Below are 23,935 nucleotides of genomic sequence, written 5' to 3'. Positions count from 1 at the left end.
AGGACATCTCGAACTTTTCACGTAACCACCTAGTCTACAATAGACAGGCTTATGTAGATCAAACTATTATGGTAATCAATCCCTGACATATGAAGCATGAAAAGCATAAAATGTATCAGCATATTGCCTACTCACAAATTATGCTGGTGTCAGAAACTCAATATATGCCCAATCCTGTACCTTTGCTAGAAAAAGTAATACATTTCCAGTGTTTTCAAATCATTTGGATCTTAAGTAGTAGGCCTATGTCACGTATCATGTTGACCTGTAATAAGTTTATGTAACTGTCCCTTTAAATAACCTGAGCTTAGAGAACATGTCGAGCATAATCACACTTGTAATTAATACATTCATTAAGTTCGAACCAGCTTTTCAAAGACAGTGGCTTCACAAAATAAACCAATGAATAAGCCACACTTTGCCGAAGACAATTGGCTAGAACACAATAATTGATTGGAAAGTAAGGGAGGCTCCAATATTAGACATTTACATTTGGTCATTTAGCAAGTAAGTACAGGGACATTCCCCCCCAGAGGCAAGTAGGGTGAAGTGCCTTGCCCAAGGACACAACGTAATTTTCCACAGCCAGAATCGAACCGGCAACCTTCTGAGTAATAGCCCGATTCCCTAACCGCTTAGCCATCTGACTCCCCGTAGAGGAGATGTCGTCATTCCCCTGGCACTGAGCTGTCTGTGTTGCTAAACCACTCTCAGAGGTCTTTAATAGCTTACACAACATGTTTATAAGGGATAAAACGTTTATTTTACAGAAAATATCTTACATTATACCTTTAACAAAGTCTAAGAAAAGTTGCAGTTACAATTATGTAGGCCCTACTGTACCATATGTATTTTTCACTCAGTGTGTATCTTATTGGACAGATCTTTCCTGAGTTCAGCACACTATGTTCTTTGAGATACTGATGTGGAAGAAATTGGGATTTCCTGTGTGATTACATTATTCACTAATCAATAGAACTAGTCATTGGATACTAGTTAGTATGTTCTCATGTGAGCTTGCTATTAATAAGAGTAGATTGTGTCTATGTGTCAGGGTTAATAGATGTTCGGGGTCAGGAGAAAGTACTGGGTAAACGTCCCTTGACAAGGAGGGCTCCAACTATGATCTCTCTAGTCTGAGAGTTGTCATGTGTTGGGAGCTGTGAATCTTTCTCTGAGACTGATGTAACGTCATAACTTCCTGACTGTCACTATCTGTGTTTACATTCTTGTGCCCTATAAAAGATGGTCCTCCGGCCTTCAGAGCAGAGAGAGACATGATTGAGACTTAAGTCTGGTGTCATTTATGGTCAGAGGTCTGGTTTTCTCTCCCAATCTGCAGATTGATAAATACTTATTAAAATCCAGAACTCAACTGAACTTAGTCACTCCGGTTATGAAGAGACAGACAAAACACTTTCTTCATCACTGATCACACCAAGGGCACTGGATAAGAGGAGCAAGCTGCCAGTCCACACATGTTCTTCCCACGTTCAATTTTAAAATATCTGAGGAAGGAACAGGAGAAGAAAAATCTGAATGTATTCACATATAATGTTTTGCTTAAGAAACAGGTTACAAAACCGTGACAAGCCTGCTTGCTAGAGTGATGTACTACAGAATGACCACCGGACATACGTCCTTTTTATCATCACATCATCCCAAACCTAAACAGAAGTAGGCTAGTCTATTTACCCATCCATTCCCCAGGTTGATCCCCATGAGTTTTTCACGATCCAGTATGGGGTGCCATCTTCCTCACCGTATCCCACAGCCAGCACTGCATGGTTCACCGTGTCTGTAGTGTTCTTACACTTAGTACTGGAAAAGTAACAGGAGAAATAGTAATGACTTTAGACCATGGAATACTAACTACACAAAAGGTGACCTGTAATATTAAGTAAGAAAGCCTCATGTTAACTTTGCTTGAAACACAGTTGATTAAAGCAAAGACAGAAAATGTTAACAAACAACCTGCTGTAAACGCCCTCCTTGTAGTGGATAAAGTCAGACGTAACTTCATAGCCAAAGCTGACCGGATTGAGTGTGGCCACAGCATCGACCATGCCTTTTTCATCATACTGCGATTGGCAAAGTGGCAAAATGAAAAAGTAAATGAACAAAATAATGAAAGGCTGTGGTGTGTATTGCAGATAAAAGCTGTGGGACAATCAGATCATACTCACACTTGTTATGTTGACAACGTCTTTCACAAAAGCAGCTGCCAACTCGGGCTTGAAATTGCAAAGCTTGTCCTTCAGGATGAAAATACATGAAAATGGCTTAAGTATATTATCCAAAAACAAAATTAAAATAGAAGGTTTACATGGATGACACAAATTACATACATGCCCTACGTAGGGATAGTCATCTTCAGTCATAAGTCCATTGCTGTATTTAATGTACTCAAATGCCTGACTCGGGAGTCCACTGAAAAAAGCACATCATTTGTATTGCAATCATTGTGTCAGATTGTCCAAGTAAAAATTAAATATAGAAAGGGCTGATCATATTAAGATGTCTCAAGTGTCACAAACCCCAGGCATCCATGGTTGTTGAAGTCTTGGGCACAATCAATCAGCTGCTGCTCCGACTAAAATGATAATGGAAATCTTTATCGTACTGTAAAAGCACCTCCAATAACCATGCAGCGGGCACATAATGGTAAGCAGATAGAAAGTAACAAAGTACAAATACTTTGTTACTGTACTGTACTTAATAACCTTGTGCTGCCTTCGGGTCACATGACCCAAAGGTTCATAACGAACCATCGTTGTGTTTCCCCAATTTTACCCGATACAAAAACAAATACAAATCATTTTCTTTTAACCTTCGCAATGTGGGGGGTCTGAGACAGCCCAACGGTTAAAAGAAAATTATTCACTTTGTTTTTGTATGCGGTAAAGTTGTCGCAATACGACAGTGGGTCACAATGACTGATGGGTCAGAATGACCCGAAGATAACACAAGGGTTACGTAGATTTGTCTGGTATCAGTACTTTACTTCACTATTTGTTTTTCTGACAACTTTTTACTTTCACTCCTTAAATTCTTTTACATATCTTTTACTTATCTTTTCATCTTTCTTTCTTTTCTTTTTTTCTATTTTCAAGCAAGGCTCGTTACTTTAGTTTTAATCTGTATTTGGTGGCATGAGCAATATTATTTATTGTCATTGCGCGCCTTTTTTCATTTCCTGGCTATCACGCACAACAAACGTAAACTAGTCTACAAAGTTACCATGGAGCAAGGCAGACTTGATAGGGACTCTACTATACTCTATTGTACTCTGCTCTAATCTGCTTTACTCTGTTTTAGGCTTATCTGTTCTCCTCCTCTCTCCTCTCCTTTCACTGTGTGTGAAAAAATGTTTCAAAAGGTTGAAAAAATATTTTTGAAAAAAAGGTTTTAAAAAAGGTTTAGGAAAGTTGAACTAATATTTTCATAATCAAAATAGGTTTGCATCCTTGTTGAGTACTTGATGAGGACTCTACTATACTCTACTCTAACTTGAGTGAAAAGGTGTAGTCAGTACTTTTTAAGCATTAGTATCTGTACTTGAGTGAAGGATGTGTATACTTTTGGTGAGAGCAAACAAACCATTCTATTGATGTGTAGAATTTCCATTACATCTAACTGTGAAGGCAGGACTCTCTGACTGTCTGTTTGTGTGTGGCTCAATTATCTTGTAAATAGGGGACTATATGAAGTAAAAAATTGGCCACTGTATTCCTCAGAACCAAAGAACAGTGCAGTGGTGAGTCAATATTGTATAAATCTCACCAGAAGTGGAAGTTTTCCAGTGGCAATAGCTGTCACAGACTCCAAGCATCCTGTGGTGGAGAAGGTCCAGCAACTTCCACAGTGACCCTGACGGGATTTAGAATAGAACATTTCATATCAGTAAAAACAATTACTGCTGTTCATTTCTGAGTGTGTTAAACAAGTCCATACATTTGTTAAATATATGAAAGAGAAGTGATTCAACGTACTTGGCTCTTTACAGGGGTCACAAAGTTTCCCCTTGCTCTCCAGTCCACAAAGTCTGGGTAAGGCCCATTGCCACTGATATGACTCCCTTTCGTGGCTGAGCAGTTCTGATGAATACAAACATTGGCTTGCTTGGTCTCAGCTTGGATCAAAACCATTAGTTTAATCTAAATGACTTTTCAATGAAAATTCGCGCACATACCTGAGGCTCTGTCAAAAGAAAGGTCTTCCTGAATTCATAAAAGGTCATGTCAGAGAACTGATTCAATCCCACTAAGAGTTCAAATAAAAAAAATGTTTAAAACTTACCATATATGAATAGGGAATAGTCAAATGTTTGCAATTGCTATGTTTATGTACTTTTAAAAGAGTTCTTCAGTGCATTATGACGGTCGATTTTTCGCTTATTTTCGGTGAATATCTGCAGCCGATGGGAATAGTCTTCTAAGTCATAGGCTCTATTGTACTGTACGTGGAAAATAGTGTTAAAATACTGTTGTTAATAGTGTAAAAGGCAAGCTATAGATTCATGTTATACATAGGCCTAATGTTTAACACAACAAATGTAGCCTATAATTGTGGCTCATAAAAACAAGCCTACTGCAAACCTGTAACATCCATTCTTTGAACCGATATTCATCTGCAAGAAACACAAAACAATTAGATGTGGCGCTTTGTGTGAAGTGAAGAGTAAAACGTAACAAAACCTGTCCTTTCAGAGCAAATTATCTGATGATTTCACGAAGTTATCAAAACAAGAGCTGCACAGGGGGCACGTGATACCCTTCAGAGCTTCCATGCAGGTCAGCTACGTAATGCAACGAGAAATATAATTTTCTGAAATGTGCCTACCTTCAGGTAAATTCAAAGGAGTCAAATTTGCCACATTAAAAAGAGCAAGCGTAAACAACGTGGCGCTCAACAGCGCCATACTTATTTAATGCTTTCGAAAGCACGTTATGAATCACATGACATGGAGATCCAACTCCTTTTGTTATGTCAGTCAGTTATGAAAGCGATCAAACTGTTACCCAAACGTTGCCTGTGATAACAATAGACACACACAGACACAATAGATTGACACACTTGAAAATACGTCTCCCCCTGAGATAGAATAGATTTATTAACAAGAGGTAACCAGGAAAGAAAACAGTTTTATACAAAACTGGAAATACTTCTCAAGCTGTTAAAATAGGACTGAAATATAATTGTCATACCACTGGGTATTGCTCATTGCAACCATGTTACGCGTCTGTGTTAAATAATGTTCACATGTGCATGAGTGGGAATTCAATACAGTAGGCCTACACATACTGTTCTATATAGTTTGGATAAGACGTGAAAGTGGCACATGCCTGCCACTTGAGCTTTGGGTGTTTTTTCTATACAAAGCTTTGTAAAAAATACATAGAAATATTTAAAGAATAAGCACAATATTACTATATTCCTGCTAAAACAATTATATAGACAGGATACAGTATGTGTTACACTTAAAAGTTGTCTTTAACATTTGTGTTATATAATATCATACACATAAAAGAGTTGGAACATTTTGATAACAAATTGTTAGGGATATGCTTTCAACACATTACACATTAGGAAATGCATTAAACTGCCTGTACACAATATTGTACACAGCACATCTCAGCGTCATTGGCAAAGTGTAGGACAAAATATTTTACATATATGTGATATAGTCTTATTAAGTTATTGTAATTTGATTGTGATAAGGCATAAACCACAATGCACTGTAAAGAGAAAATAAACCATGGCCATTGTCATCATTATATCAGTGACATGTGGGCATTCTGGCTCCTTAAGTGGTTTGATTCAATTGATTATATTTGCTACATACATTGCCTACATTTCAAAGTCATCTTGTCCAATAGGATATAATAAGACACCCGCTATGAAGCCACATTTGCTGGTTGCAAAGCAACATAATCGCAACCTACTTGTGACTCATGTTAGCATCACGTGTTTACTTTGTACTGGATGAATCCAAACGGCTACATCTGATGTCATAACGTATGATACAAAGATATTAAGGAATTCTCTCTTGGTTGTAGCATAAGCAACAATGTGGGATTTGATTATCATAATTATACTCTTTGTGTCCCACGATTCTCATGAACGGGGAACCCCACTGAACATTCCATTTAGATACATATATATTTCACATTTTGTTGATATATTGTACTCTGATGTTGATGTATTGTTTTATCTGTGGTTGAAAAATAACATCATATGATGAATTAAGACATAATACAGGAAATAACATAGAAAGTAGTGTGTAACTGTAGAAATAAAATCTTGCTAGCCTTCTACTGAATGTCTAATAACGACTCTATACACAAGTCCTTTGGGGAACACACACTATTGGGACACATTCTAACATAATCTAATACAAATAGTCATCTATGTACACTATGTCCCTGTACAGTCCATAGGCTTTGAACAGAGCAGGGCCCACTTCAAGAAGATGTTTTGGGCTCAATTCTTAGAGACGCTTCATATAGGCTCTCCTCATCCAAGACAGCACTGCTGTCCAGCAAATACTGCACCGCCTGAGGTGAGAGAGAAAGAATTGGTCAATTTACAGTATCAGTCCCAAACCTGATGTGCAGTAACCGTAAACTTTAAACAGTTGAACATAACATACTGTATTACCTTTGGTTGATGATCAATCTTATAGGCTGTTTGCTGAAACTGACGTATCTCTCTGATAATGTGAGATATCTGCAGAGAAAATATATAAACACACTCAGTATAGAACAGTACAGAGTTGAACAGTCTGTAGTCATATTATGATGAGCACTGTACAACTGGTTATTGTATCATGAAGGGACATGGATTACCATTCTCATCTTGGAGAAGTTGACAAGACTGTCCTCAGTGTAGTTGGGTGTCCCCTCTTCGATGAAAGCCAGATCAGTTAGGTACATGCCCAGGTAAGGAACACACGGAGGGTCACAGCTGAGGAACAGGTCACAGAGATGGTCAGAACTGATCCACACACACACACACACACACACACATAAACTCACACACACACACACACATGAAAGAACACTAAACGTGCTGCTAACATACTTACTTTTTTAAAGCTTCTCTCAAGTTTTTAAATCTCCCCTCGGATGACACCAGCTTCTGTAGCTTGTCAATCACTGTCTTGGTCTAGAAGTAAAACAGTATGTCAACAGGAATATAGGACAGGTCCAACAAAAAGGCCCTTTCCCTTTAAAGCAATATTTCAAAGGCTTGTCATCACACCACGGATCACAACTGTAGGTTTTGCAAGTCTGCCAAGTATGTCTACCTGCTTAGAGACCTTGAGCCAGGTCTTTTTCAGACGGAATATGGAGCTGCGGTTGAGGGAGGACGTGATCTCCAACACCGCGTTGTAGTTATGGAGACAGCGACAGATATCGGCCACTGCCACCCACTTCTCCATGATCGTCACCCGCATGTTCACATCATCCCATCTCAGGATCTCAGTGGCAATCAGGTTACTAATCTGCAAATAAGAATGTATTCATGTGGAATCGAGATAGAATACGAATTGGAGGTGATTTTTGGTTGAGGTAAATGGGTGCCTACATCATTGAAATGCTTGGTGGTTTTCATGATGTATGGAGTCCTCTCGTTCTTGTCGTTCTTCATCCAGCCTTGGCCGAAGAACTCTCTGTGGAGTACAGGATGAGGCACTTTAAAAAACAAGTCAACGGCAACCTAACCGCATGGATTGTTATTGGGATTATTCCAGACAGCAGGATATGCGACATATGCAAGCAAGTTATCTGCCCGGCTGATCAGTTTGACACAATTGACACAATACCCCCGTTGTATGTTGTGTGTGTACATGGGGCGTTAATGTGTATGTCAGGGCTGCCAACTAAAAAATCAACAACCTTGGAGTGAAATTTGGTGGGGCCAACCCAAATTTTGTTGCTTACAAAGCAACCCCCCCCCCAGACCCCCCCCCGAGACGAGATTTCACAGGTGTTCGCGTGTCTATGTTGCCTCACTCCGTGTGCCTGCCCCTCGTCCATTACTGTTTACAACGTTAGCAGGACTACTTGGTTGCCGTTGCCTTCTCAGCGTGAGAAATACAAGGTGTGGCGTGAGAGCGTGTGAACTGGTTGGAATCCGTGCGTCTCATGGCCGATGCGTGACAGTCGGCAGCCCCGGTGTGTTGTCTCCGCTTCACACTCACTCGTAGGGGATGACCTTGAAGACCAGGTGGTCCAGCAATGTGAGTTGCTCAGCAATCTCCAGGGCCGAGTGGCTCTCAAACGGTTCTGTCTTACTGCCCTCGGCCTGGGAGAAACACAACACACACACACTGTCAGAGCCAAACGTCTATCTTGGGTATAAGATTATCACTCTGAACCAACTGCCTCTTTAACCTTACCATCTGGGTCACCGCCTCCAGAGTGATCTGATTGTCTCCCGGGTCCTCCTGTGTCAGCGTTCTTCACACAAAACAAAGACATTCACGAACTTTGAAAGGAAATAGTCCAGCTGAAAGTGTAAAGGTTGGCATATTCTAGTTGTGTTGGGTCAAACCTGATGATGTTGGCAGCAGCCTTCCTCTCCTGGGTCAGGAGCTCGGGGTCATGCATCACTTCCTCCAGGAAGCTGATGACCTTTAGCTTGAGATCAGTGTTGAGCTCAAAGTCCTGTAGAAACAAAACGACAACATGTTAGACATCAGTCTTGGATTGTATCAGTCTTGGATTGTATCAGAGACATAAAGCCTTTAGATCCAGGAGTTTATTGATTAATCATGCATGGCTGCTTTCTTTCATTGAGGATCCATGAAAAATGGGTTTTTAAACATAAACCTCAGCACACTGAGGTTTATGTTGCTAAAAGGAGTAAAGAGTTGCCAAACGCTTTGTACTTGTACTTGAGTTTTTGGTTTCTAAAAGTGAAAGCTAAACCATGCTGCATTGTTACAGTACACTGATGATGTTAGGTGTTCACAGTCTGTGTTCAGTGTACCTGGGAGTGTTTGGACACCCAGTGGCGCAACACGTTCAGGACCCGGTTGGTGGCAGCCCTCCGGATGACAAACTCCTTGTCCCCATTCCTCTGGTCTGTAGGAAAGCCTACGGCCAAGATAAAAAACATGACATCAATCAACGCCCTTGTACATGTGCAATATAGAGACAGTGGTTCTGGAAGGCCGAGGTTTTGAACAGGGAGCGGAACAGTCGCTAACCTGTGCTGGCCAAGGACATGCGGCGGTACTTCTCCTTGGTGGGTGTGCCCTCGTTGGCGCCGGCGGTGGCGATGGCGAAGGCGGAGGCAGCAGAGAGAGCGCTGCGGTTGTTGTCCAGCTCCCGGCACGATGACACAACCATCCCATTGTTGAAAGAAAACAGAGAGAACTCTGGGGGATGGAACACAGTACAGAACATGTGAACAATCTTTACAAAAAACTGCCTTTATATTGCAGCTTGATGCTTTTAGACTTTTATTTCAGACTTGTAGCCAAAATGACTGCCCCCTTGTGGCACAAAGTAAACATTGCAGTGTGACGTACTAACAAACACAGGCAGACCGATATCTCCCCCTCCCACACACACACACACACACAATTCCATCCACGGTGGGGGATAACAATACAATGTCTTTGGAAACAATAATATTTGGCCTATAAATGTTGAAAATGATCAGTCATTATAATTATATAATTATAATTCATGGCCACTAGAGAGCAGCACAGATCCAGGAAAAATACATCGCACCTTCACTGTAGTCATATGCATTCCCATATCTCCACTGAAAACGTGTGCAGTATTGATAATGCTACCATACCCTCAACTTCTAAAGAGATTGTGAAGAACTATTGTACAGGATAGTTGGAGGATGACATTTCAAGACAACAGCCTGTTCGTGAAATCTCCTCTCTCTTTTCCCGTACATGAAAGGTGATGTGATCCTGCTCTCCGCCTCACAATGCAGCATTTTGTCCTTGTCTCCTATGTACAGAGCAGGAGTGGGTGGAACTGAGGAGGAGCAGTCCACGCAGGCATATACACGCTAACAATGGAGAGGGGTGTAGGGAGTGCACGACTCAATACACTCAATACTCTGTGAACCTTAGCATCGCGTGTCCCCCTCAGCTAGAACTGCACTCCAGTATTCTTTACTGTCTATCTGTCTTTCTGCCTATATGCCTACCTTCCTTTCTGACCAGAATCCAGAAGGCTTAACCACCTCTGTTTTCCTGCTTGTTTGCCTGTTTGTCTGCATGATGCATGCCCACCTGCCGGCATGCCTGCCCACTCGCATGCCTGCCCACCTGCCTGACTGCATGTCTGCCTACCTGCCTGCAGGTCCACCTGCATGACTGCCTGTCTGTCTGCCTGCCTGCTTGCCCACCTGTCTGCCTGCCCAGCCTGCCAGTGTGCCGTGCCTGCCTCCCTGCCCGTCTGCCTCCCTGCCTGCCTCCCTGCCCGTCTGCCTCCCTGCCCGCCTGCCTCCCTGGCCGCCTGCCTCCCTGCCCGCCTGCCTGCCTTCCTTACACCGGGGGCGGCGTAGAGAAACACGCACATGGTTGCTAAGGTACAAGGTTTCCTTCCTCCTACTCACAAAAAGCACTGGCATCCCTTGTATCCAGCACTGTGTAAGTGAGCACTGAAGATGAACTCTGCTTGACTACTGGGCCCATCCCTGCACACTAGCTGGGGGTGTGGTTTTACACAGTGACAAACTAACAAAAACTTTAATACAAATGATATAAATATAGATACATCTACGAAGATGTGCACTTCATGGCTTGGTTGATTTTTGTACCCAAAACATTTTGAGTTTTATATCGATTAGATTACATCATTAAAGAGTATTGTGAAATGGGGAACGTATGTTGATATTATGGTACATATTATGCGTATTATGTGTATTATACGTATTATGATTATGATACGTAAACATATACACACCTGAGTTTTTGGACTTTACATTTTTGGGTGTAGTGGGGGACTTGGGGGGTGACATCTCAGTCTCAGCCTCGTCACTCTGGGTAGGATCCACGTCACACTCCTCCCTCACTGACAAATCTGAACACACACACACACAATATAAGCCATTAAGTGACCCCATACCATCTTACAACCAGACTCCTACTGGTGTTTCCTCAAAGCAGCTCGGACCTTGTTTGTTCAAGATGGCCTCCTCGGCCTTGCCGTCGGCCTTGGTCTCCCCCTCGTCTGGAATCTTGCTGGCCATGGTGCTGGACACATACAGCTTGTTGATGTCCAGCGTGGTCTTACTGAAGGGGGACATGGTGGAGTGCATGCTTGCATAGCCGTTGGGGGAGCAGCTTAGCGCAGCCAGGTCCAGAGCCTTGCCCCCTGTGATGATGGGGATGTTCAGGGAGAGCTTGCGTCGACGGTTGGGCGACGAGTTCTTGGTAATGGAGAGCGGGGGAGGGGAGGAGAACTTGCGGCTAGCGCGTGGGGACTTGGGAGGCTCTCCGTACAGGAGTTTGTTGTTCTGGCTGCTGGCGAAGAACAGCTCCAGGGACCTTGGTGGAGGAGGAGAAGGAGGAGGAGGAGAACGAGAGAGAGAGAGAAATCGACATCAACAATAGTGCTTGTTTTAAACGCGGATCGACACAGGACACGAGGATGCAGAAGAGTGGGGGGTTTGCTGTGTGGAGTCGTCGCTTAGACAAAAATAGGAGACACTGCGAGAGGAATCACGGGGCTGTGGCGTTAGAACGCGGGAGCGTGTTCACAACGGAGGCTCTATGGGAGCTTCTGCCTCTTTTGTTTAAGCTACATTGTTTAAGACAGCCTCCTCCTAGCAATGAGAGCCACCCCCTCTGAAGGCCTATAAATAGTGTGTCAAGTGACAGTGTGGGAGGCACGGGTGCTGCCAACAGCAACCAGCCCAGGGGAGGCCCACTGAGACACCGAGAGAGGGAGAGGGGAAAGAGGTGGAGAGAGAGACAGAGAGAGATAGCAACCGAGCTCGAGCTCAAAAGAGGGGTGGGGGTGGGGAGAGGAAGAGGGCAGGAATGGATTCCACCACAGTGGGGGCTGCTGGGAGTGGGCGAGCGGGGAGCCTCCAGCCCTGTGTGGCGTTTGCAGCAGTGGCGGCGGCCATGTTGTGTCTCCTCCTCGGTTGAATCACAGAGGAGAGTAGAGGGGGGTCTGGGCGCAAAGCACCGCCATCAATATTTAATACTGTAGAGCCTCTGCAGACGATGGGAGAGAAGGAGAGAGGGAAAGAGGGAGAGAGGGAGAGGGTGGGGTCCTGCAGCAGAGTGATTGGTTGCTATGGTGACGGTGCAGCGGAGAGAGGGATGGTCAGACGAGGGCAAAGAGAGAGAAAGAGAGAAAGAAAAGGAGAGCGGGAAAGAGAGATAAAGAGAGTGAAATAAAGCAAGAGAGAAAGAGAGAAGGAGTGTGTATGTACACACTGGTGTGCATGCGTGAGAGATTGATAAAGTAAAAGGGGAGGAGTCTTTGGGGGAGAGAAAAAGAAAGCGAGAGACTGAGAAAAAGACAGTGAGAAAAAAACGAGTGCAGGGCCCAATTACGATGGTGGCGAGTAGAACACACAGAAGTGAATCAACTGTGTGACCTCTCTCTGTCTCCCCTCCCACCTCTACTCTCTCCCTCTCTCCCCCTATCCCCCTCTCACTCTCTGAGGATATGATAGCATAGTGGGCCAGTTACGGAGAATCTGAAAACACACAGGCCCTATCATTTGTAGACACATACAGTACAGTATTCTTCAAAGCTCTCCCAATAAACCACAAGCTGACAAATCAGCTGGATCGTATGTCTAGATCACATGTTTACACTTCTCCTTGTGTGTCAAACTATTCTATAAAGGATTCTAGTGATTCAGGTAAACTCCCAAGAAAGAACAAATACACAAATAGCTTGCAAGATATGTAAATTTCCAGCTTAATCCTAGTAGCCTCACTGAGGAACCCAGGGGAACCCTGGCAGAACCCAGACAGAATGCTTTCCGGCTCTCACCGAGCAGGTATGGCACTGATGGGCTTCTTGTAGATGGTGATGAGTTTGTCGAGCACCACGTCAGCGCTGGTGAACACGCGGTAGGAGTGCAGGAAGGTGTTGAGGAAGTCGATTGAGAGGAAGCGAAGGTCGGTCAGCCTCTCCAGCAGACGCTCCACGCTGGCGTAGCGGATCTGCAGCACCTTGCAGGAGTTCATCATCTTACTGAAGCGGATGTCCACGTCGTCGCAGTACAAGCTGGTGTCGGACCTGGGAGAGACACACCCCAACACGCACGGGTGTGAACACATGGATTTCCGCGTCATTTTAACCAACGAGTCTAATTTCATTATAATAAGACTTTATTTATATAGCGCATTAAAGCACCTTGAACTGCAATTCTTGTATGAAATGTGCTATATAAATAAAGTCTTATTCATTTCATTATACAGAAATATTGAAAGGATTTATGAGAGCTTCTACTGCGTTAGTGTCTGGCTCTTACTTAATCATCTGGGGCACTGTAACCTTGCTGTTCTCCTCAAACGCATTCATCATCAGCCCATTGCAACGGATGTTGTCGATGCACTGCGTGACAAAAGAGAAGGCACACGCAGTTAGCACACAAAGGAAGGGATGCTACGCCTAGCTCATCATTAGCTGGGTGACACAAGTCAAGACGCAAACTGAGCAGTTGAAGCGATGTATCCGGACATGCCTGGCTGATGTCACTTGTCCAGGCCGATTTTTCCTGCCGTGACGATGCAACCAGAATGACAGTGAAGGACTGGCTGTCTTTAGGCTCCACGATGACCTTAAAGTCCATGTGTTCTGTATCCTGGCCACTTTTCTCCGGTTTGGCTGTGACCAGAGGATGTTTATGTTATTTTTACTTTGTTGTCTATGGTACAATGTCACTGTTGTTAATGTCCTCCATACAACAACAGTAAAACATTTTTACAAAGAAAATACTTTTGACTTACTCTCATCATCTGTTCCCTCTGGCTCCTCCATCAGCGTGCAGTCTATGAGGGAGACGACTCCATTCTGGGTGGAAGGGTGGGACAGGAGAGAAAATCTTACATTGACACATGAACTTTCTAGCCTTGTGAATACCCGCTGTATGTAGATGACTGTACCTTAGTGAGGTGCAGCTTCCCTCCAGAGCCCCTGGTGCAGATGATGAGATGTTTGGAGAAGAGGAAACACTGTCTTTCTCCCTCCTTCTTCAGAGACAGAGAGCCTAGTCTCCCTCTGGTGATCTTCCCCTTCTCACTCATGGGCACTTGGATGAGGGAGCCTGCACACATACACACACACACACATGCATTGAGATGAGCTTCCATCACACAACGTTGGTCACCAGCGTAGATCAAAAGAACACCCTGTAGTGATGGTGTCTCAGTGTGTGGCCTGGCGGTTCCTCTGGCCTCACCTTGTCTGACGAAGGTCTGGCTGGTGTCCAGCAGCACCTCACAGCCCTCCACGATCATCCGCTCGATGGCCAGGTTCTTCCGGATGTTCTCGGTCTCACTCACCTCATCGTGCATGATCCTGAGGTGACAATGTACGCATCTTTAGGTACTACTGAATTTTTCATGTGTTACATTAGAGGAATACAGGAAAAGTAAAGCCTTTGAATACTTTATCAAATCAGCGCTCCATTATTTTGACTGTACTGCACTTTCAATCTTTAGCAATGGAGAGTTATGTTGTACCTGGAAAGTTCCTCCAGTTTAGACTTGGCATAGTCCAGACTGGTCCTTTCTACGTGCTCATGGGGGGTATGGGCCAGGAGTTCATGCAGGGTCAGGATGTAGCGAGGTATCTGGTCAGGGAGACACACATGTGTTAACACATCTCCCTCTCCTGGACTTCTCTGAGAATTTATAGATTTCACGTATAGAGTATCCCCAAACTAATTGTTAGCACACAGACCAAAGTCAACGATTTCCAAGAATACAGAGTAAGTGTATGATGACTACACAGTGCAGTGAATCACTTTACTACAGCCAGGCTACACTAGTGCTTCAGTGCTCTCACCTGGAACATGGGGTAGGTGAGGAAAGTCTCCAGGGTCCTCTCCTCACAGTCAGGCTTGGCTTCATACTGCTTGAGCAGTTTGTCAAAGTCCCGGTTCTGTTTGCAGTGGGCCAGGATCTGCAGGCTGTACTGGTGGTTACGCACAAACTCCTGGTAGATGTTCAGCATGGGCAGCAGGATGTCAAACAGATCAGCTGTGGAGACGAGAGGCCCTCCATCAGATTACTGTCCAAAAATCTCCTCATCTCTCATAGAAACACATATTTAACAAATATTTTGTCTGATTGTGGATTATATATATTTTATATTGGGGAATATTTCTATTTGCTTTTAACTTGTGGGATTTTCTGGAAAATAGGTAGTGCAATTATTGGTAAATTAAATTGGACTGCTTATCAGACAGTTTATTATTTAGTTTGAGCTAAAAGTCTCAGAGTAACTTGTACTTTGGACAAATTCTCAGCCATCATACAGTACACAGAGTTCTTACCCAGAACAAGAGTTGGCCAGCTGGCTATTCTGGCCTTTAGACCCTGGTAGAATATTTGGTGGAGAAACATGATGGTCTCACTGCAGAGAGAACAAAAGGGGGGAAATCATTGGAACTCTCTGGACAATTAGGTTTAAAACTTTTAAACTTTACGAATCACTCCAAAATGACTTGTCTTAGTAAGTTTCACCAACCTATTAAGGAATATGCTGCTGACATCATCGTGGGTGATGGGTGGCTTCTTAGAGCTGGCGGCCATGCGGAGGGGCCGCAGGAAGTTGTTGACCAGAATGTGGAGCTGCTGGACGTACTCGGCCTCCGCCTCCAGCATGCTGAACACCACCTGGTTCCTCTTCCTCATGCTCTCAGCGTGGGGAGAGCGGATGTAGTCCTGGATGATGGTCTTCCATTTCCTCCTGCAGATCCAGCCTCGCAGGAAGCTCTGGACCTGCCCAGGTAAACAAGGGCAAAGCAACAGCAAAGGTTGAAAACATCATCCAGATTGGAGGTTGACTGGTCAAGTCTATGAGACGTTTGCATTGCTGTAGGTGGTATGTATTGTTTATATGTATTGTTTACTGATACATATTGCTGATATGTATATTGCTGAATAATATTCACTGATTGTACTTGTAAACCTTCTCGCCCATCAGACTAACGTATGTTTAACCAGGTGGTTTAACAGGTGGTTTAACAGGTGGTTTAACCAGGTGGTTTAACAGGTGGTTTAACCAGGTGGTTTAACAGGTGGTTTAACCAGGTGGTTTAACAGGTGGTTTAACCAGGTGGTTTAACCAGGTGGTTTAACCAGGTGGTTTAACCAGGTGGTTTAACAGGTGGTTTAACCAGGTGGTTTAACCAGGTGGTTTAACAGGTGGTGATTATGAGCACGCTGTGGACGCTGTGGTGACCAAAATGTACCTTTTTGATCTTCTTGATTTCAGTGTCGTCATCACTAGGGGGAACCTCTGGGCTCAACTGGATCTTTTCATTGTCCTTGAGCAGTCCAGCAATCTAACCAAAGCCATCAAAACACACTCAAGTCTTTCCGTAAAATAACGAGTAATGTCTGGCACTGCAATTTGTCAAAATAACAGTTTAATTGTAAATCGAAAAATGTAAAGAGAACATTTTGGGCAAAACAATTATGTACAAATGACATTCTAGACAACAGTAGGCCTTAAGCCATTACCAAGCTGAATCTAGGAGCTAATAAGTGGCAGGCGCTGCTGTCTTAAATTTTTCCATGGCTTATGCAAGGACAGAGACTGTTCATTATAATACTCTGGAGAAGGCTACAGCAGGTACAATAGGACCTGATTCATGCATATTGAGCACAACGTTTAATTTGGTGCTCTTCATTAGCACATTAAAGAGAAGGGAAAGTATTTGATCTGGTTTATACAGTGCAGAGGAAACATAACATTCAACACTGAATTTGTAAGGTTTCCTATAGGTTTCAACAGGTTTCAACCAGACAGTACATATATCGTGCTTCCAGTCTCCCTCAGAACTCAACTGTATTTAAAAGATGTTCACACACATGTTCTAACATGCCCTCGCGTGATATGTATATACAAATACACAGAGTAGCATTAAATTACAATAGAAGTTACCTCAGATTTTAAACGCTCTATCTCAATTTCACCGTCCTCTATCTGTTGTCGAAGTTGCTTGGCAACTGTTTTCTCTGTCTCCACTATTTGGAGTAGGTGGAGATACTTCTGCATGAGGGTTTCATGTTCAGTAGCCAGGTTCCTGTAACTACACACACACACACGCAATACACACACGGTAAGCACCTCATTAGTACACATGGCTCATGATGGGATTATCAAAGCAAAGCCAGACTTCAAATCAATGTGTGTTTGGCCAGATAGAGGCTCTATAAGCAAACCAACACCAAGCCACACACACGTCGCAAGATTTTGCAAAATACTATGAACCTTCAGCAAAATCTGTGTATTATCTGGCTCTAAAACATGAATGGTAATTCTGTACATTACACTCTGCACATTACAATACTGTAAATCGGGGGGGGTTTGAATAAAACCCTGCTTCATTAAATGGCCCTGTCTGATCACAAATCAACAAGATTATTAATTAATCTGAGAAATCAATAGATTTTAACTGTGTTTCAATGGTTGTGCCTGACACTAACAACAATGGCATTTCTCAACTATTGTAACCTTGCTTAGCCTCTTGCTCTCAGTAAAGGCATCGTCCTTGTGTTTTAGTAACAACTCAGGTGTCAGAGGTGAGGGTTACGGGTCACCAGGGTACCTGGCCTGTGTTATTGCTGCCACCCACTCATCACAGTCCTTCACGTCCTCTGTCCTTAGCTCCAGGGCCTTCTGGTTGTCATGGTTGAAAGTGACCGTGAAGTAGTACTGAAACACAGGCATACAGGAGCATCGTTAACCTCGTAGAAAACCCTCGCAAATACAGCCTCCACACGAGTGGCTCAACTGTGTTTTTGCTAGATATGGTTCAGCCCAATATAAAGGGAGCATGGGAGGGATTACAGTGTTGTTTTGCGTTAGTCCGTTGCATAATGTTCCATTTTGCTGCAGTCTTTACCTAAAAAGAACGTTTCGTAGGGGCACAAAAGGTCAAGACAGGATATTTTCTAGGTCAAACAGGTGAGGATGTGTGGAGATCAACACTGATCTCCTGGGAGAGGAGCCATCAGCAGATGAAGTCCTGGGAGATTCATTACATACCGTCTGTATGTTCCACCTGTTACCTGGCAACTCACCTCTGTCTCGGTGCGAGCAGTACCATGTTTGCTGCGATTGCTTGGCTATATTCTGTCTCCACATAGTCACAAGCACAATCACCCAACTCTACGCCCTCTTGCCTTTCCACCAGTCAACATCAACAACACTCTCGCTAATCTTAAATATTAGCTTTGCGAGGCAGCCTCCTAAACACTATAAATAACATCATATTTACTTGGGTTCACATTGTATTAATCCAACATGTTAGACTAAATTGGATTTAAGCAGCCAATCAGCTGTGTGTGAGAGGTAATGTTCCATGTTTCCTGATAAGCAGCATAACACAGTTTGTCAATAATTTGTTTCCATCTATGCTTCCTGTGAATTGATGTGTCAAGCCTTTTAGGGAGCTATTTTTAGCGTGCAGAAGTCTATATTTGCCAGAGACATTATCTGTTGGAGAGAAACATCACAGCCCATCAATCGTTTCCACTTGTTCTGATTTTCAGATAGTGAACATATCATCCTTTATTAAATGCTGCCCCCCCACCACCACCACCACCACCACCACCCCCATTAAAATGCATCTCTGAACAAATGCAGAGTATTTGCTAAGCGAAGCACAATGCCAAGCCATGTTGCACATTTTGTTGGCCCTTCAAACACACTTTTTCAGATGCAAATAGGGGTTGCCATAGTAACGGTGGGCTTAAATGCAGCTCTTTTAAAATAGGGAATAAGAACATTTTAAAAGTGGAACACTCAAAGAATACAATAAGAAATGAGATAGGGACTGGGGGTGTGAATGAGACAGAGAGAGAAGAGAGAGAGAGAGAGAGAGAGAGAGAGAGAGAGAGAGAGAGAGAGAGAGAGAGAGAGAGAGAGAGAGAGAGAGAGAGAGAGAGAGAGAGAGAGAGAGAGAGAGAGAGAGAGAGAGAGAGAGAGAGAGAAAGAAAGAAAGAAAGAAAGAAAGAAAGAAAGAAGGAAAATAAGAAAGAAAGAAAAACCCTGGGCTATAAAAAGCCCTAGCCGTGTGAGGTGAGGTGGCAGTTGGCTTGGCATCCATTCTCTGTGTTGTCCCTCACCGTGTCACACACACAGATAAGATCCAGCAGACTGGCCATTACTCTTGTGGTTTTCTGTGGCTGGCTGGTCAGGGACAGACCACTGGTCTGGGATTTACATTCAGTGTCTACCCCTACACCGTCTGATTAAAAACAACAGGCAACACAAACAAACCCACACCATTGCACCATCAACCAGTCACTTCATAGATATTGTGTCAACATTTACTGTAGAATTGATAGAAAACAGCTTGAAAGACCAAAAATATCCAATGTTATTACTTTTTTTAATACTATAATTACTGTTTGTGTGTTATTTCACTTTCCTTGGGGCATGTGCCATGTGCTAACAACCAGCAGATGATTGATGACTTGTGTCCTCATTTAAACTTTTTAGCAGTTGTCTGGATTGATGGATTGCACCCACTGAGACATGGAGGAACATACAATGTAGCAATCATGTTATGTTCATTCAAACTTGCACACACAACCACACACACATAATGCATCCATTTTACACACACACACACACACACACACACACACGCACACACACACACACACACACACACACACACACACACACACACACACACACACACACACACACACACACACAGACACAGACACAGACAAACACCACACAGTCACTTCAAAAGGTTAACCTATTTTTCTTTATGTTTTTTATGTCTTTATATATTTATTGATCTACATTCCTTGTCATTCTGACTGAGCCTTTCCAAAACAATGCTTGATATTACATATGACTGTGTGTATACTTAGTGTAGGTACATATATGCACTATGTGTTTTACTTTCCCTTTCTTTGTTTCCAGATGTATTGTTGTTCTATACATTGTTTTTGTTATTATTGAGAAATCTATAAACATATTGTTTGTATAAAAAAGGTAATCCTATTGACAAGGAAATCCTTTTGTGTCAAGGCAAAGCATACTGAGCAGAAAAAACTAAGTAGGGTACCAAAGAATCAGTGTAACATATTTTCTCTAAAAACAATTGATTTCACTGTTAAAATGAGAAGTAAAAACAAGCTGCATCAATGGCTGTCATTTTCAACTGTTCAGATGATCATATGAAATTTTGTTTGTAGTTTTGTTTGTGCTTTGTTTGTGATTCCAGATAGCAAATTAGATTGCCAGTGGACACATTTGACATGAATTGATGTGCTGGTGTAGATACCTGCATTTTCAGTTTACACGGCAAAGTATCTACGTACTAGCTTTTCACACAGTTTATTCGTGGCAGAAATAAAAAGACATGAAAAAATCATAAGCCTACAAAGTTAATACAGAGCTATGAATCTAGTCAGAGTCACAACAAAGTGATGCATCAGAGTGAATGACAACATCCATACTTCACTCTATTGTGTTAGCTTAACCAATCACTGAAGCCAAAAGTAATCAACAAAAGGTAGGATTTTTTTTGCCTCAATCAAAAGATGCCTGTTTCATCACATTGGACAGCAACATCAAATTAGGAAAGACGAAATCATTGTTTTAAAGACTGCAATGACAAAAAACTAAAGACTTCTCTCCATGGCAACAGCAGAAGCAACAGAAGCCAAAAAAAATGCTTCCTGATACATCAAGATGCAAGTGTTCCCTTTCTGCCAGAACTAAAGGCTTACTTCACCCATTCTTATGTCTGAGGATCATAATTTTGGGACAGCATGAATGTGGCAGAGGACTGAAACCACCCATCAGAACCACTGCATAATCAACAGTTAATCAAAGCTTCTCATCACTCAATGCAATCATTTACAGGCCACACCGACTTGCACTTGTCAATATAGTGAATGGAATTCACTTTGTTAAACTAAAGCTGTAGCCCTGGTAATGGATTCACTTTTTATATAAACATGTTGTGATGTTGTTTTTTCCTTTTTTTCTACCACTGTAAAATATAGGAAAACTAGTATTCTAGCAATGTGGGTGAGGGATTGAAAAGTGTGGTGATTTCCCTGAGGAAATGTGTCAAATAATTTCACATTACTGCAAATCTGGGATATTTTGTCTTGAGCAGACTTCAGCCATCCGCGTAGATTTAGGAAGGTGACTGCGGTCCCATGCAGCATTTGGCTATTTGGCAGCTTCTGCATCTATTGTGAGCAGTGACTTTCCTGACGATTTAATTGTGCGTGTAGAAAGGTTTTCGGCACCACTTATCCTAAAGTTATTTATTGATACTTTGAATGTTGTGTATTTTGGTCATCTTCAGGCGATTTCTAGTTATGCAATCTTGATAAAGGTTTATGTTTTCACTAATCACGAGGAACTCAGACGTTTATAAAGGCCTAAGATCGCATGTCCTTTTTAGTCGTATGGTTTGAAAACAAAGGGATGACCATAGTTGGTTTGCTTGGCTTCTGGTTAGCGTGGTTCTGATAATGAAAGGGATATTTAACGAAACAAGCGACTATAAACCGAGGAGACGCAGTTGCCAAGGTAGGATGCTATTAATATCAGCACGAGGAATTAAATCAATACGTCAAACGGACAGCGATGGGGCATGTCTTATCCACAAGATGGCGACTCACGAAGTTTGGATAGTGTTTAAGTTTTTGATTGCCCTTGTCATATCACTCGTAAGCGTGCTCATATGTGCTTAGAAGATTATGCAAAGAAAGAAAATATACATTTCAAATGTCAAATTGGACGTAAAACTACAGACCACAAGAACTTGTTCGTCTTTTTTCTAAATTTTGATTTTCATGCAACTCTGTGGTGTCTGTGACAGCAATGTATCGTAATTGTATTAAAAGTAATAGCCTACTGTGTGAAGTTCACCAATGACTGTGCTAATGAAAAAATAACATTGTTATTACGTAACACTGAACGCCAAGTAAACTGCAATCAAAGTATCCTTGGCCAGTTGTTGACGTGATAAGCAGCTACAACTGTAGTTAGTTAAGGCTTTTCAACTTTATTTTCAAGACATGGAAATAATACAGGAAGTGTCATGAGTTTTTACCGTCTTTAGCAATGCAGTTATTAGAATGGCAACCGTTGTGTAAAACGGGTACCCATCATGCACAATTATGCTTCTCAGCCTTTAGACAATACAACATTATCTCAAAAACACGTTTAGAATGATTAAACTTAACTCCTTGTAATTTCAGTCTTACCTGCTTCTCTAAGCATTCCTTAGCTGATAGAGACGGTTTAGGTGACGGCGCTCTGTCGCAAACGCATCCCTCCAACAGGTATAGTCCTGAGGGGCGCGAGCTCGAGTCATTCTCGAAATAAAACAACATATTCTGCAACAAAGCGAACCACTTGGCATGCCATTTTGTGTTATCTGAGCTTTTCTTACTCAGGCAACCTCTTCTCGTGCCATCCTTCTTTGCCAGAAGAGCCAGATAGGTGATATGGCCATCATTAAGTCGCATTCCTTTCTGCATTTTTGCTTTGATTCCAACCAGAGGAAATGTTTGCAGATGCTTACATGTTCTTAGCACCTCACCCTCCTAACAGTCTCCGACTTGTTGGGCAGCACTCAGTAGCACTCCTGTGTGCCCATCCACAGCTGCCATGCTCAAGTGAAAAAAGAAAATAGACTAACCATCTACAATCTGCAAAGCCGAGAAAGAAATGGTCCTAAACAACAAATTCCATAATCTCAGCGCGTGCTAAACCGGACGATGTCTTGAAAGCGCTTTTCCATTGACCCGAATTGTTCATGGTGATGACTGAAGTGCCCGCACACCGCATCTTGCTCGCGCTAAGGGAGGAAGCGCAATCATGTGACGTACCCCAGGAGACACAGATTTCAGAACCTTGGACAGAGCCACTAACTATCAAGACGAGGGGGTCACAGCATCAGGGTTAATAAGACGAGATCCGTTTGAAAGTTAAGATGGAGTGTCACATATCAAATGCCAATGCAAAAGCATGCATTTAGATTTTCAAGAGGGAACAATGATCACATGTTTCCTTAATTTGATACGATCAAGACCCAATAAACCAGTAAACAAACTCATCTCTGACACTCTGCTCTCCCCTGTCAGCGTTATCATCCGAGATAAAGCTGTCATTTTCTATTCGTTTCGCCAATGATCTACAATAATGTAAGTTTAGTGACTCGTTTAATTACTTGTAATGTTCATCTACCTGCATTTGCCAATGCTATAGCTTGTATGCCTGCTGCCAGCACTGATTCTGGACTGGTCTGCTTTGAAAGTCCATGTTATTTTTACTTCAGGTTTGCTTTTAGATGGTTCTTGTATGCATACAATAGGGGAGATTTCGATGTCTTAACACTGTTGCAGTTGAGTAGCGTGGAGTAGTAGGCTTAGTAAGCCAAGTGTTTGAATCAGCATTTTTTTTTTTACTTCTCTGTAGTAGCTGAGAGGATCCGCACCTCCTGTAGATCCCCCCTCCCCCAACCCCTACATCTCATGTAGGGAGGAGGAGGCATGTGAGTGCACTGCTGGAGGCTCGGCCTACGTTCTCACTTAAGGAATACAGCCTAACTTTAATTGTTCAGTCTGAAAATATGCTGTCATAAAATAGGTCAACATAAAATTACATGGAATTACAACTGTCTTGAGACACAGGTGCATCTGGTGTTGGGCTATTCTATTCTTCCTTGTCTTTGAGATGTTAAATCTGGATAGTTGAAGATT

At 42.6% G+C, this 23,935-nt stretch overlaps 2 protein-coding genes across 2 annotated transcripts; both read right to left on the bottom strand.

Moving 5' to 3' along the window:
• Positions 1-740: 740 nt before the first annotated feature.
• Positions 741-4,975, bottom strand: LOC134028004 (pro-cathepsin H-like). The gene is made up of 12 exons (XM_062471304.1): positions 4,843-4,975; positions 4,599-4,630; positions 4,351-4,456; positions 4,193-4,263; positions 3,993-4,097; positions 3,784-3,870; positions 2,538-2,593; positions 2,349-2,430; positions 2,187-2,255; positions 1,975-2,081; positions 1,696-1,821; positions 741-1,508 (listed from the first exon to the last, which is right to left on the bottom strand). Exons 1-12 carry the CDS (start codon positions 4,919-4,921, stop codon positions 1,433-1,435), a joined length of 996 nt encoding a protein of 331 aa, XP_062327288.1. The 5' UTR covers positions 4,922-4,975; the 3' UTR covers positions 741-1,432.
• Positions 4,976-5,093: 118 nt separating this feature from the next.
• Positions 5,094-23,033, bottom strand: LOC134028003 (ras-specific guanine nucleotide-releasing factor 1). The gene is made up of 27 exons (XM_062471303.1): positions 22,436-23,033; positions 17,791-17,897; positions 17,124-17,271; positions 16,429-16,521; positions 15,702-15,955; positions 15,508-15,587; positions 15,018-15,211; positions 14,693-14,802; positions 14,410-14,528; positions 14,114-14,274; positions 13,958-14,021; positions 13,693-13,835; positions 13,480-13,562; positions 12,996-13,244; positions 11,154-11,527; positions 10,944-11,060; positions 9,218-9,388; positions 8,998-9,104; positions 8,560-8,672; positions 8,405-8,465; positions 8,207-8,310; positions 7,591-7,675; positions 7,310-7,507; positions 7,088-7,167; positions 6,849-6,966; positions 6,661-6,729; positions 5,094-6,557 (listed from the first exon to the last, which is right to left on the bottom strand). The coding sequence occupies exons 1-27, from the start codon at positions 22,709-22,711 to the stop codon at positions 6,465-6,467; spliced, it is 3,771 nt and encodes a 1,256-aa protein (XP_062327287.1). The 5' UTR covers positions 22,712-23,033; the 3' UTR covers positions 5,094-6,464.
• Positions 23,034-23,935: the final 902 nt, after the last annotated feature.

The sequence above is a fragment of the Osmerus eperlanus genome, chromosome 10, assembly GCF_963692335.1.
Source record: "Osmerus eperlanus chromosome 10, fOsmEpe2.1, whole genome shotgun sequence".
In the NCBI taxonomy this organism is placed as follows: domain Eukaryota; kingdom Metazoa; phylum Chordata; class Actinopteri; order Osmeriformes; family Osmeridae; genus Osmerus; species Osmerus eperlanus.
The sequence above is the reverse complement of the archived record's forward strand: the minus strand, read 5'-3'. Positions and strand labels throughout refer to the sequence as shown.